This window comes from Protopterus annectens, chromosome 11.part0 (genome assembly GCF_019279795.1).
Source record: "Protopterus annectens isolate FY-2018-M chromosome 11.part0, PAN1.0, whole genome shotgun sequence".
NCBI lineage: Eukaryota > Metazoa > Chordata > Ceratodontiformes > Protopteridae > Protopterus > Protopterus annectens.
The window spans coordinates 187,420,179-187,435,866 of record NC_056745.1 but is presented as its reverse complement, the minus strand read 5'-3'; the positions used below and the strand labels follow the sequence as shown (position 1 = coordinate 187,435,866).

General features: G+C 42.8%; 1 protein-coding gene across 1 annotated transcript in view; it reads right to left on the bottom strand.

Moving 5' to 3' along the window:
• The window catches only part of ATP6V1E1 (ATPase H+ transporting V1 subunit E1), a 403,891-nt gene that overhangs the window by 273,433 nt on the left and 114,770 nt on the right, over positions 1-15,688 (bottom strand). The window contains exon 4 of the mRNA XM_044087600.1: positions 13,027-13,093. Coding sequence (XP_043943535.1) covers positions 13,027-13,093 — 67 coding nt within the window. The remainder of the gene's footprint in view (positions 1-13,026; positions 13,094-15,688) is intronic.

Here is a 15,688-nt window from a genome sequence, read left to right as displayed (position 1 = left end):
AGGGCATCCCTGCAGCCACAGAGGACATCACTATCCCCTGGTCTACGGTGACTATAAGTTATATACCAAGAGAAGCAGAAGAAAATGATAGTTCTTTGTGGTTTGAATGCTTAAGTAAATACAAGAAACAAAACAAAAAAAAAAACTGTTCAGTCACAACTAATCTGGTACCTTGGCAATTCACCAGTTTCACAGTGTGTCTTAAATACAGGCAAGATGCCAATAAATCAATCATTCAATTAAATAATTAACTTTTAAACACTATCTAATTATATTTATTTAAATACATTAAGACCAAAATTTAATAATAATAAAACACAAAAACATTTACTTTAAATACTGGACCTACGGACATTTAATTTCAAGATTTAACCCCCTTGGGAATAATGCTCTAAAATTTAATATCATCTTACTCTCTAACAAATTCAATTTATGAACAAAATCACTCCTTTAGGAAAAAAAGGCTATGCTAGCAAACTTTGATGTACCTTATGAAAATACTCAGCAATCGAATTTTTCAAATTCCCATTTCTGATATCACCCAAACCCTCTAAAATAAGAATTTTAACTTTCCGTTTAGGCTGACTCACACACCATCTAGGGTTAATATAAGCACATCGCACTATATAAACTACCACATAAGATTTACAACCACATCTATCACTAGAAGTGAAGTTTTTCTCATTAATTCTACTCCTTGATAAATTTCTTACCATAAGACAAACCTTACAATGCCCACAAGCAAACATGCCTCTTTGATCTAAAAGCACCACTTTTGACCTTTGTTCAAAACTAATTACCTCTTTCAAATTATAAAATGTTCTATAGGAAAATATAATGTGTTTCGGAAATAGTGCACCTACCATTTCATCATAATAAACCATATGCCAACAATCTACTTTTCCACAGTTGGTGAAAAGGGCGTACACTTGGTTACAAAACATATTCTTTCAGCATTATCCATTCCCTTAGAATCCTCCCCCCTAAAAATGTTGCCCCAATTTCTTCTTATTCTATCAGTATCTCCACTATTAATAAGTTTCATTTTAGCTTTAGTTAATTGTTACATAGAATAATCATGTTCTAACAATCTCCCATTAACCCCATTAAACATTCTTCCTTAAATTTTTCTTCAGAGGTGTTAATATTAATTCTCATCATTTCCCCAAACAGTAGAGAATCTAGCAAATGTGGTGAATGCATACTAGAAACATGCAAAAAAATGTCAACTGCTGTTTCCTTAACATAATGTAGATACTGGATTTTTGACTCCCCATCCCCATAAAAAATGTCCAAAAATTTAATAGATGTCTTAAATTCATAGTAGAATTTCAAACTGTTAATTAAACTGTGTTAAATTCCTCAAAACATTAAACAAATTCATTCTCATCTCCCTTGCATTAAAAAAAAAATCAATACATTTTTAATATAAAATTACTTGTTCCAAGAAAAAAAAAAATCCGTGGAATATAGCACTTTTCTTTCAAAATTCCCCATATAAACGATTGCATAAGTTGGGGCATATGCCACCATTGCTGTACCTCTAATTTGCAAAAAAAAAAAAAAAAAAAAAAAAAAAAAAAAAAAAAAATTTTCTAAAACAAAAATAATTGAAAGTCAGACAAATTTCCAACAACAAAATAAGGAATGAGGTAGAAGGTAGTTTACCAATAGGATTATAAACTGCTTCCAAACCCCAGTTATGCTGAATATTAGTATACAAAGATTTGATATATAGAAGTTATGTTCTTACCATAACGTTCCATGTTAGTTGTCTTCTTCTCGCCTTCTTTCTTGCTGGATGGGTTCGGAGCCGACCTCGGCTCCGACTCGGCCACTCTAAAAGCTCGAGAGTTGGTTCCACCGGCTCGAGGCTCCCCTTATATCCCACAATGCTAGGCGGTATTACCTCAGATCTCGTTTGTAAGCTAGGCCCAGCCAATAATAAATCCAGAACTACTGGAAAAGGGAAAAACCCATCTCTATACAAGGAAAGGAATAAGGTGACCTGAAACCTGATGAGGGAATATATGCATAGTATAGCATATACATATATATAATAGAGGTGGTAGAAAGAGAGGTCACAAAAACTCCTCTAGGTCTGTCCAGGCTAGGAGGAAGGAGGGTGGGGCCTTGAAGAAGGCGAGAAGAAGACAACTAACATGGAACGTTATGGTAAGAACATAACTTCTATATGTTAAGTTGTCTATCTCGCCTTCATTCTTGCTGGATGGGACCGCGTCCCTAGCACCTTGTCCCGGGTGGCCTATCGGAACAGACTCTTGAGAACAGTGGAACCAAAATTAGCTCTATGTCTAGAAGCTAGATCCAACTTATAATGAGAAATGAAAGTGTGAGGAGTAGCCCATGTAGCTGCTGCACAAATGGTATCAATAGGCAGCCTGTCTTGGAAAGCTATAGAGGTAGCCAAAGCTCTAGTCGAATGAGCCTTAGGTTTGTTAGGGAACTTTTGGTGTCTAATTTCATACACAAAGGAAATCAGGGATGTTAGCCATCTGGAGAGTGATACCTTCGAAACTGCAAGGCCCTCTCTACCTTCTGCATAAGAAACAAACAACTGGTCGTTTTTTCTGATCTGTTTGGTCCTGTCCAAATAATATCTTAATTGACGATGAACATCTAGCCAATGCAATTTTTGTTCAGACCTATTAGAAAAGTTAGGAAAAAACACAGGGAGGTCTATGTCTTGATTTAGATTTGCCGCAGAGGCTACTTTAGGTAAGAAGGATGGATTGGTCCGTAAGGATACTCTATCCTTATGAAACAACAGATACGGTGGTCGACTGCTGAGTGCATGAAGTCCTGAGACCCTTCTAGCTGAAGTAATGGCTATCAGAAAGAGAGTCTTCCAGGATAGCAATTTCATTGAACAAGAAGCTGCAGGTTCAAAAGGGGGAAGAATCAAAGATGTGAGAACTAAATTAAGGTCCCAAGAAGGAGGAAGAGTTCTTATAGGAGGCTTAAGAAGAACAACTCCCTTCAAGAACGCTTTGCAAAGCTTGTGAGACATGGCAGAATCTGAGATGCCCACATGAAAGTTAGATATAGCTGCCAATTGAACTTTAAGAGTAGAAGGAGATGAACCTGCATGGAAAAGTTCAGCTAGAAAATCAAGGACTGTTTGGATGGGAGCAGTGAAAGGATCTATGTCCCTTCCTTGAGCCCAATAGGTGAAACGTTTCCACTTACTCAGATAAATCTTCCGAGTGGAAGATTTATGGGAAGCTATCAAAATATCTCGAACAGAGTGAGATATTTGAGGAAGCCTGGCTAAGGTTGGAACTGGAGGAACCAAGCAGTGAGGTTCAGAGAGGGGAGGGAGCGATGTAACTGACCCGACTGATGGATCAAAAGATCTGGAACTAGGTCTAGATGCCAAGGTTGCTCCAACAGAAATTGATGTAGAAAGGGGAACCAAACCTGTCAAGGCCAGTAAGGAGCAATGAGGATCAAAGAGGCCTTCTGAGCGATAGCTTTCTGTATCACTTGAGAGATTAGTGGGAAGGGAGGAAATGCATACAGAAGTCCCCGGGGCCAAACCTGGACTAGAGCGTCTCTGCTGGGCTGGCCTGGTAACGGAAATAGGGTGAAATAATCTCTGCACTTGCTGTTTTGGGGAGTAGCAAAAAGGTCGCAGCAAGGCTGACCCCACTTGAGAAAAATTTTCTGCAAAATAGAATCTTTCAGAGACCACTCGTGAGGCATGAGGATAGCTCTGCTCAACTTGTCCGCGATAAGATTGGACTTCCCGGGGATGTGCGTTGTTATCAGAAACCGCTGAGAAGAAATCGCCCATTGCCACAGTCTGAGTGCTTCTCGACATAGGGGGTAGGACCTGGTTCCGCCTTGTTTGTTGATATACCATACTACAGACATGTTGTCCGTCTGGATTGCTATCGTTCCCAAGGGAAGAGAGTCTTGAAGGGCTTGCAACGCTAAAAGCACTGCTCTCATCTCTAGAACATTTATATGCAAGTGGCGTTCGTCTGGTTGCCATATGCCCTGGACTGTTCTGCCCTGATAATGCCCCCCCACCCGATCAGGGAGGCGTCCGTTGTCAGAGTAGCAACCGGAGGGGGAGGGACAAAGGGTCTTCCCAGGAAGAGCTGGGGGGAAGAAATCCACCAAAGAAGAGGATTCTTGCATGCTTGCGTAATCACAATGGTGTGGGACATCGGAAGTTGCTGGTACGACCATTGTGTGAAGAGCATCCATTGAAGGATTCTCATGTGAAATCTGGCTAATAGAAGTAGAGGGATAGCAGCCGCCATAATCCCCAGTACTTTCAGAACTAATCTGACTTTGACTCTGTTGCTGTGGAAGAGAAGGGAGACCAGTTTGTGTTTGTCTGCTATTCTTTGGTCTGTGAGTCTCGCAGACATGTTGACTGTGTCTAGATTTGCGCCTATGAAGGTAATAGCACGACAAGGCGACAAAACAGACTTTTCGCAATTTATTGAGATACCTAACTTTTGACAAATGCGAAATGTGTAGTCTCTGGCAACTAGAAGAAGATGCTTGGTAGGAGCTGTGAGGAGCCAGTCGTCTTAAGTATGGAAACACCTGGAATCCTTGACGTCTCAGGTGAGAAGCTACCACTGCCATGCATTTGGTAAACACCGGGGCAGTGGTGAGTCCAAAGGGCAGGGCTCTGAATTGAAAGTGACTGGTTCCCAGCCTGAAGCGGAGGAATCTCCTGGAGCGTCTGTTCATTTTTATATGATAGTACGCATCCTGGAGGTCTATAGAGCACATCCAGTTTTCCTTTCCCAATAGGGGTAGGATGGATTGTAGCGTGACCATCCGAAATCTTGTTTTCTTGACCGACTTGTTCAAGATACTGAGATCCAAAATGGGTCTCCAGTCCCCTGTTTTCTTTGGAACCAAAAATAACTTGGAGTAGATTCCGGATCCTTGCTGGTCTGCTGGCACTGGCTGAATGGCTCTTTTTGCAAGCAACTTTGATATTTCCAACGCTGCTTGATCCCTTTGAGCGGGTGGAACATCTGGAAGGATTTTTTGATTGATTTGGAATCTGAAAGAACGGAATGGAATAGCCTTCGGAAATGATGGACTGTACCCACTTGTCTTGAGTTAGGGATCGCCAGGCTTCTGGGTACAGTGACAAACTTCCCCCGACTGCCTCCGAAGGTGGACAGTCGGGCAACACCTCAGGGATGCTGGAAGGGCTTATCGGAAAAGGTTTCTCGATTGCCCTGGTTCTGCGGACCCCCCCTGCCTCTAGGGCGATGTCTACCATTATTGTTCCCCTCTGCCTCTGGAGGGAACCGACTCTGTCGTCAGGCAAAGTCCCTTGAGATTGTTTGCGGAACCACATTTTTCCACTTTTCTGGCCTTTGGGGTAAGGCCTAGAAGGAGTAGAAAACGGACTCCGGCAGAAAGAGTTTTGCCATCCGTCTCGCACCTCGTCAAGGTTTCTTACACTTGAGAACCAAAGAGGGATGATCCATCAAACGGCGAATTAGTGAACGACGTTTTAAAGGGGTCCGCAAAATTGCATAGCCGCATCCAGGCATGCCGGCGTAAGGCCACACTTGTCCCTGCGGCTCTGCTCGCTCCATCAGCCGCATATGAGAGGAGGCGCATGGAGGAGTTAGCTATAGAATTTAGGGTAGCCAGCTGAGCGTTCATCTTGTCCTGAAAACCCGCAGCTGTAGGATCCTTTAACATCTCACTCGCTTCCTTGATCAAGTCTCTTTGAAGACGAGTGAAATGACAGAGGTAGTTCAGCGAACGCATAGCAAAGGTCGCTGACAAAAACATCTGCTTCCCGTACCTGTCCATAGACCTAGATTCCTTGTTAGGAGGATGGACAGGCACCGAAGGATCAGCTAGCTCCTTCTTAGTGGCGGCAGCTACCACCATAGCATCCACAGAAACTCCCTTAGTCAGAAATTGCTTATCTGCTGGTGCTGTGATAAACTTTGAAGGTCTCCTGGGGTGGGGTCCACAGAGTCAGGAGCCGTCCAAGCCTTTTAGCTACCACCTGCATGAGGGGGTCAAGGGGACACCCAGGAGGTGGAAGGGCGAGAGCCAAACGCCTCAAGATACACAGATTCATCCTCCGAGGGGTTAAGGGCTGGCCAATTTCCCCTCTGTTACAGGATCTCTAGAATGTCCGCAAAAGAGACATCTTCAGAAGGGGAACGGGGGGAACCCTCGGAATCCTCTAAATCCATGTCAGAGGTGACAGACTCAGGTGAGTCTATGTGCTTCCTCTTGCACTTTCTCTTCCTAGGGGGCTCCCCTGCCAATTCAGGAGAGGCTCGGAAGAGGATGAGATCCCCACAGGGGATTCTTGAGGAGCTGGCTCTCTGCGGTCTGGGATGAGGGAGTGAGCAGACATAACCTGAGGCACCGAAGAGGGAGGGACAGACGGAGCCGACTGTGGTGTTGAACCGGGTTCCAACACACTCCGCATGACCTCGAAGGCACCTCTGTCAGGCAGAGCCAAAGGTCCCCGCTCCGAAAAGCTGAAAACCTCCCTTGGCACCGACAGCGATGGCTCTGAGGCCGATGTCAGAGCCGAACTCACCAGCGCCGAAGCGCCGAGAGGGAGAGCGGGGTCGGACAAGGGTCCGATGCCACTCACCCCCTCTGAGCCGACGAGGGAAGTCCGGCGCCGAGATTCTTCCAAGGAAGAAATCGGAGCCGACGACGGAACCGAAGACAATTGTATCGGTTCCAACGCTACCACAGTCTCGGTTCCGAAATGCCCCGGCTCCGAGCTCAAAGAAGTCGGAGGAGGAACATTTTGAGGGATAGGGTTAAGCATCGACTGATGAGTCGGGCTCTGAAACATTTGGGCCAGTGCCTTGGACTTAAGAAGTCGACTCACTACCCTCTGAAGGTCATGATCAGAAAGCCTCGATGATCTAGAGGAGTGAGATGTATGGCTCCATTCAGACAGCAAGGGAGATGCTGGAGCCGAATGAACGGAGCCAAGGGACGGTGACCTGGGCCTCTTTCTAGATGTCGGTCCCGATGGTCTGATCGGAGCTGACTCAGAAATTTCCAATGCCTCGGCTCCAGCCGGAGCCGAGGGAACCACAGAAGTAGCAGTTCGAGTCTCATCGGCTCCAGCCGGAGCCGATGTTGTAGTAGACTTCGATGTCTTAGGCGTCGACTCAGTAGCTGGAGTCGAAGACCTAGGAGCCTTAGAGGGTTTACCCGAAGAAGCAGTCGGGGGACCCTCAGGCTTAAGCAAGCCCCTTAAAATAAGCTTGTTCTTTCTTTCCTGCAGGACTCTAGGGCTGAAGCCATGGCATACAGCACAAGAGTCCTGCAGGTGTAAAGGTCCCAGGCAGTACACACAAGAAGTGTGACCGTCTGTCAGAGACATTTTCTGACAGCACGAGTCACACTTCTTGAAGCCTGAGACCTTCGAATCCTTGGACATATCAAGGAACAAGTGTAACCACACACAAACACAAACACACCGATTACACTATACACTAAAAACAGAAAACTTAAACTAAATAATTTAGCTATTTAGTATTATTAAAGTCCCTACCGAAAACACATACACTCCAAGGGGATGGGAGGGCCCGAAGGCCTAAGGGAAGAACATATAAGTTCTTAAGGTAAAGAAAGGTTAAGAACTAGAAGAAAGGGATCAAAGACCTTTAAGGTAAGGGGAAACTGTATGGAAAACTAAATTAAAGGGTTTTTAAACAACTTTTTAAACTATTTCCTACACTAACCCGAAGCCGGTGAAGCAACACGTCTCGATAGCTGTAGCGGCAAACGAGATCCGAGGTAATACCGCCTAGCATTGTGGGATATAAGGTGAGCCTCGAGCCGGTGGAACCAACTCTCGAGTTTTTAGAGTGGCCGAGTCGGAGCCGAGGTCGGCTCCGAACCCATCCAGCAAGAATGAAGGCGAGATAGACAACTTAACATCAACTGTTACACAGTGATGGTTACCGCTCCAAGTAATATTCTTTATACATTCTAATAACTCGTGTGTTGTCAATACATGCAGGCAATGATAAGCAGTCTGAAGAACAAAGAGTTGCAGAGTTGCCGCAACAGTCACCTTCCAATGGCAGAAGCACAACAGGAGCCAGCCAGACACCCAAACACTTCCTGACAATTTGTTTTCCTGAGAAAAGGAGAAGGTAAAGCCTTGGAGACTAGTAGCTGCTCCATAGATTAAGCTGACAATGAAACCTCAAAAGTGTACAGCAAAGCCTGAATAACTCATTTAATAGTAAGTAAAGAGTGGCACACTGATGTCCCACTCACCAGGCTAAACAAGGAGAAGGTTACTGTCAGCTGCCTGTCGGTTGCCAGGATCCACCACATAACCCACGAACTCAGGTCACTCCACAACAAGTACAAATATGACTCTGTCATTGTCCATGTTGGTGTGAATGACCTGAGATGTACCTCCCTGGACTACATGAAAAAAGACATGGAAGAGCTCTCCGATCTTGTAGCCCAGGCAAGTATGACCCTAGCCCTGAGTAGCATTCTGCCATCGCCCAGAATGATACCGCAGTACAAGGACAAAATGATTGACTTCAACAATTGGCTAAGCTTCTGGTGTCATTCTACGGGGATCCAGCATCTGTCTGCTTGGGATGACATGGTCGACAGACCACAAAGCTTTGCCACAGATGGCCTGCACCTGATGCCCCTGGGATTCCAGATACTGGCTAAGGCTCTTGCTACCCCTATAGTGCCTTTTTTAGGCACGGTTCAAATAAATTCACTACTATAACAGGAACAGGCAAGCAAAAACTGAGGGTAATGCTACTCAATGCTAGAAGTCTAAATCTCAAAATGCACTCACTCGAGGCACTCCTTAAAATGGAGAACATCGATATCTGTGCAGTGACTGAGACCTGGTTCAAGGCTCCAGAGAGCACCCCTGCACTACCAGGGTATAACTCATACCACACTTTTTCAGCCATGTAACCTGGACCGAAACACCAAAGGCGGAGGTGTGTCCATATTCATTAAGGATATCCACACCTCCAGGCTAGTTGCTCAGCATAATACATCCGAGGTTATCCAAGTGCAACTAACTCTGGGCAAAACTGCAATCCAAATTGTAGCTTGCTATAGATCCCCCACCATGCCCCAAGATTCCTATTCCTCTTTTCTTGATGTACTGGAAAATATTAGGGTTCAACCAAACACCCTAATAATGGGCAACTTCAACTACCCCACCACTAACTGGGAAAATTACTCGTGTACAAACTCCTTAGCTCAATGCTTTCTGGAATTCATAAACTCCAATGCCCTAGATCAACTTATCCACACCCCCAACAGGGGCAACAATATCCTAGACCTAATCATTACCAACATGAGTGACTGGTGTTCCACACCTGAAGTCAACTCCTCGTTGGTCCGATCCGGCCATAAGCCAATCACACTTGATATCCACATCCTACCCACACCCCCACCCCCCATTAAGGAAACCACAGTAAAAAGTTTCTCCAAAGCCAACTTCATGCTTCTTAAGACAGAAGTGGTGAACTTCACCCATGCAGATGGACAATACAGTTACAACTGCTGAATCCTACACAAATGCACTCTATAAGCACTTACACGAGTGCATGGATCATGCTATCCCAAACGGAACCAAGACGCTATCCTCTAAAAAAAGGAAGCCAATCTGGTGGTCGCCTGCCATAAACAAACTGTACAAAAGAAAGAAGAAACTGTTGCAAAAGAGTGTAAAATTCCATGAGTGGAGGAGCTCCCTGGTCAGCCTCAGTAAGAAGCTGAAATCCCTTATAAGATCCTCCAAAGCTAGCTACGAAAACAAAATCGACACCAATTCCAAGGACAACCACAAAGCATTCTACAGCTATGTCAAGAATCTTAATGGCAACACCCAGATCTGCTCTGAGTTATAGCACAAAGGCACGAAAATTACAGAACCAACTGATATTGCCAACATGCTGGCAGATAGGTTTAGTGCTAACTTTACCCCCCTCTCACCCCCTAAAGGGCCCATATCTATACAGGAAGAATGCAGAGTCCCTGTAATCCCAACTACGCAGGTAAAAGCTGCACTCTCTAAAGCCAAAAACACAGCATCCATGGGACCGGACAACATCCCAGGCTGCGTTTTACACGAACTTCAGTATGAACTGGCTCCCCACTTAAGCACCTTGTTCAATAATAGCCTCGGATCAGATCATAAGTTAATCACCCTTAACATCCACATCCCACCCCCCAGTAAGGAAAGCTCCATTAAAAACTTCTCCAAAGCCAACTTCATGATACTCAAGTCAGAAGTTACAAACTTCAGGACACCCATGCAGGCGGGAACTGAAAGTTCGACTGCTGAGTCCTACACTAAGGCACTGTACGAGCACATCCACTCATGCATGAATCGTGCCATCCCAAATAGAACCAAGATGCTCTCCTCCAAAAAAAGGAAGCCAATCTGGTGGTCCACTGCCATAAACAAACTTTACAACAAAAGGAAGAAACTGTTGCAGAAAAGAGGAAAATCCCAGGATGCAAAAAACTCCCTTACCAGCCTTAGCAAGAAGCTGAGATCCCTCATAAAATCCTCCAAAGCTAGTTACAAAAATAGAAATCGCCAAAGATTCCAAAGACAACCACAAGGCATTATATAACTATGTCAAGAATCTAAATGGCAAAGCTCAGATCTGCTCTGAGCTACAACAGAATGGCATTAAATACACTGATCCCAAGGATATTGCCAATATCCTGGCAGATAGATTCAGTGCCAAATTCACCCCCCTCTCACCCACTAAATGGCCCATCTCAACACTGGAAGATTGCCAAATTCCATTAATAACGGCCACACAGGTAAAAAACGCACTCTCCAAATCTAAGAACACAGCATCCATGGGACCAGATGACATCCCGGGCTGTGTACTACATGAACTACAAAATGAACTGGCACCTCACCCAAGTGTCATGTTTAATCATACCCTCACCTCTGGCTCGTGCCCACTGAGTGGCGCACAGCTACAGTTATCCAACTCTACAAGGGGGGATCCACCTTGGATCCCGGGAACTACCGTCCCATCAGTCTGACGAGCCTGATCTGCAAGGCCATGGAACTTATTATCATGGAACTTATAAACAAAGACATTGGCAACCTTAAAACACTGGACCTCACCCAGTTTGGGTTTGTGAAGGGCCGATCTTGTCTCCTGAACCTGACTGACTTCTTCAAAGTCTCCAGCGCAGTGGATGAGGGTAAGGCTCCATACAGCCCATCTTAGACCTCGCCAAGACCTTTGACACCATCCCCCACTCTGGAATCATAGATAAACTTACTAAGCTGGGCATTAATCCCTACGTCACTCGATGGGTTGCCAACTGGCTTACTGACAGAACCCACACTGTAAAAGTAGCCGACTCCAAATCCAGCTCCAAACAAGTGACAAATGGAGTACCTCAGGGTTCAGTCCTGGGACCTCTTCTGTTTGGCATCTATTTCTCTGAAGTACAGGCCAACACTAAGGGACTCTGGCTAACAAAGCTTGCAGATGACTGCAAACTGGGAGCTATTCTTGAATCCCCAAATGATGTGGATACTCCACAAAAGGGCTTTACAGAAACAGATGCTTGGTGCCAGAGCCGTGGGCTCAAGCTCAATGTCAAGAAATGTATAGTTCTCCCCTTTGGGAAAAAACATGTACCCATGAATTACCACATAGGTAGCAGTACACTAAACACCGAAAGTGTGATAAGAGACTTGGGGACACAGGTGGACAGTGGTCTCACCTTCAATAACCACATCGCCACAACAGTCAGGAAATCCTTCTATGTGGTACACCTCATCACCAAGGGCTTTTCATCCAGAAAAAAGGAGGTAATTGTCCCACTGTACTCATCCCTCATTAGACCCATTATAGAATACAATGCCCCATTTGGTATGTACCTCTCAAGACATATGCAACAACTGGAAAGGCCACAGAAATACCTCATTAAAAGAATCACAGGCCTAAAGCAGATGCCCTATGCTGACTGCCTTAAAGAACTCCAGCTACACTCTGTCGCATATCATCTACTCTGAGGCGATCCTTGCTTTACATACAAGGCCATGTCAAACCCAGAGCTGTTGGACATGCTATACTTAAAGAAATCCCAATCCCTCAGTGACATACGCTCCTGGGATCTAAGCCTGGTCATCACAACAAACAAAACATGCTGGAGGGATAGGTTCCTGACCCAGAGACTCCCCAGACTCTGGAATAGACTGCCCATACATGTCAAGCAGAGCGCCTCTTTGGCCCTCTTCAAAAGGAACCTTGATGATTGGATGTAAGAAAGAAAATTCACCCCGGGTATCATGTCAGTCGCCCTGCTAGACAGGGGTTCAGGGAAGTAAATAGTGTGGAAGAAATAGCCAGGGAATTGTTATGGCTAGGCTTGTATAGGCCCTAGGGCCGATAGCCTAGTATCAACCTATGAACCTATTATGGAAAGGTCACTGTACTGGTAAAATGCAACATTTTGGTAGAATTGATACTTGTGGGAGCTGCACAGTTAACAGGATCCCCTTAAGGACAGCTGTGCCAAAACTTGTGCTGTTTCTAGGGTGTGTTGAACTTGGAATGTTTGATAATGGTGGAGATGGTAGTCTTAAGTGATAGCTTCAAAAATATCTTGTACAGAAGCATTTCCAAAATAAGTTGCCAAGGCTAACAATTTTTGCAATGACATGTTACACTCAATCACAGCAGTATAAAACACAGTGGTGCTGGCATTTTGATAATGTTTGTTGACCAACAGACATGCCCGCTTTGCTTTTCTTAAATTAGATGAAAATTAATCCGTTTTCTTGAACTCATGGGTTTTCCTGATACAGTATCATAGCTGCCTGTGCACATGTAACATATGCAAAAAGATGTCACCTTCATTTTGAATCTTTGATTAAAATGACAACAGCCATTTAGGCTACATTACTGGAAATAAAGAATATTCAGCCAAAGAATTACAGAAACAGTTAAATGGAATATTAAAGGTCATTTGCTTGCTCACCAAAATTAGATCATCCCTGGCCTTCAGAACCTTCAACCTTGCTTGATTCATCAAGTTGGACATTTGACTGTAAGGAGCAAAAAGACAAGAAATATCAGTGAAAAACTGGAGATAATTATACTATGTATTATTGGAGCTTTTCTCCCCAGGCCTCCACTGAAAACAGGCTCTGAGCCCAGTGGACCTCTCCAGTCATCAAACTGGAAATAAATGAATAAATAAATAAATAAATAAACTATGCTATTCAAAACCATAGCAATAGAAAGTTAATATGAAGCTCAGCTATATCCCGATGTTCAGTTAACTTCTATTTTGAAGTGCATTCGACAGCCTAATCAAACTCTGCATTGATAGTCTTCTATCAAACAATGTATACAAGATATTTACTTATTTTGCAAGCAAATTATGCTCTACCTAAAGATAAATACACATTGGTTGATGCAAATAACTCAGGGCTTAAAGAGGAAATGTTCACTACGACCATCCCCAAATACTTTTTACAGCAGAATTCACAGTGATAAGCATTAGATGATGACCTGTTCCCCAATACCACTCCAGGTATGCTGATCTGGATTCTCTCCATCTCTTGTACACCTTTCACAACTTACAAACTGTATACTTAAACTGCACAAACCTCATATGTACTGCAGTGACTATGCAGGAGAAAGATTAATGCTATACATGGATCTGCCTTTCATTGTAATGGTGCACCCCTTAGCATCAACTGGGCAAAGCGGCTGGGTATCTCAAAGGAAAGGAGTGTTGAACAATCACTTCACAGTTTTCAATGAACCACTAAAAACTGTATGGAATAACTTAAGTAATTAGATTTCAAATCCCAGAAGTAACTTTCACCCCTGCTGTTCCTCAAAGAAAGCAGTCACGTATGCAATTACCTGTCACAAACCAGAATTGTAATGCATTCATGATATTCTACGACACTGCACAGAATTATACTGTGAATCTTGTTAATAAGTCAATCAAGCAGCCAAGTTTCTCCATGAAAAAAATTCTTACCCTTCCAGAAAGGAATCAAACCATGGAAACAAGAAGCAAAGCAACTGTAGAAGAATTCATAAATAAAATATTGTGCAGCTTAATGAAACCAGCGACAAAACATTTTCAACCACCATTTTACAAATACAAAACTACAATGTGAACTTGTTCCACAAAATGAATATCATAAATAAAAAGATTCTCACTGTACTACATGAAAGTATAGTTGAACAAAAATATACAGGATACTTTTTGCCTGATTTGCGCCCTATGTGAAATGTATCCACAACAGGAAAAAATAAACACTTCTTTGCCAAAAAAAAAAAAAAAAAAAAAACTGAATAAGTTATACCACTTTTACATCAATACATTTATATTGTCTTTTCCTTACTTATACCAAATTCATGTACTTAAAACTGCGGTACCTCTCTTTTGTATACAAAAGAATGTCAAGCCATGCACCACATCCTGCTTAGCAAATATATGTAAGAAGTCAACTTACTCCATCATTAAAAAAAAAAAAAAAAAAAAAAAATCAGGAATGTGCAGTTGTATACTTCTAAATTAGATGCAAAATTAACCTCACAGTCTAAGCCACCTGTCCACTACATGTACTACATTCAGTAAAATGTTTTAAATCATTTTGGCCAAGGAATGCCTCTAGGTGCCTCTACAGTTATATCTTACCAATGCCTTGATGTTAAATATTGATCATTCACATTTGCATGCTACATACAAATTAAAATATTTCACCTTAAACCTTACACAAGGGCAAGCTCAACTGTTTTGATGGTTGACCTTTGTCTAGTACATGTAAAGAGATATTAATCGTTGCTCACATAATATTTTTATTGCTATAAATTTAATGTTTTCTAAATATGTCAACAACTGACACTGTGTAACTAGAATGAGAAACTGTAAGTTGTTTACAAAATATTTCAAACTTAGTTACCATGTTTATGTGACTTATAAAATCCAGTTTAAGACCTTGAGCCTAAAGAATACTTACCACTATAGTGTCCTGAAGAATTTGTTGTTTACATATCTTTAGTAACCCCTATGGTTACAAAAATACAAAACGTTTGAAATGTGAAAACATAATTTGACTCTGTCTGTCCATTGAAAGTTTTACACTACAACCGGCCAGAGATTCATTGGAAGGAATATAAGGGAACAAGAGTTTAAAAACAAGACTGATTTGTTCTATGGTGCAGTTACTGGCATCACAATCAAATACTCAAGACACAATGCAAATCATTCCACTTTCTCCATGGATGTCATCTAGAAGATGGAACAGCCACAGATTTAAACTGCCACACTTATGACACAGACACAGATGACACTTAGGATTAAACAAAGCAGCATACAATTCTCTAAAATGGTAAAACCACGACAATTTCACTGATGTCCAGTATGACAATATATAAAGTAGGTTTCAGACTAAACCAAGATGTGTATGTTTACAAATATGTCGCTTGGCAGATATAAAAATGATGTAAAATTCAGTACATCTTAACTCAAACAAAAATACTCAAGATTACATTTGTATGTACACCAAAACAAATTTTTTTAAATAGTTTACATCTAACAGCATTAACACAGGAACAAAAAATGGCCGGAGTACAGGAGAACACTAATTAATGCTAGGGGAGTAAACTGCGCATTA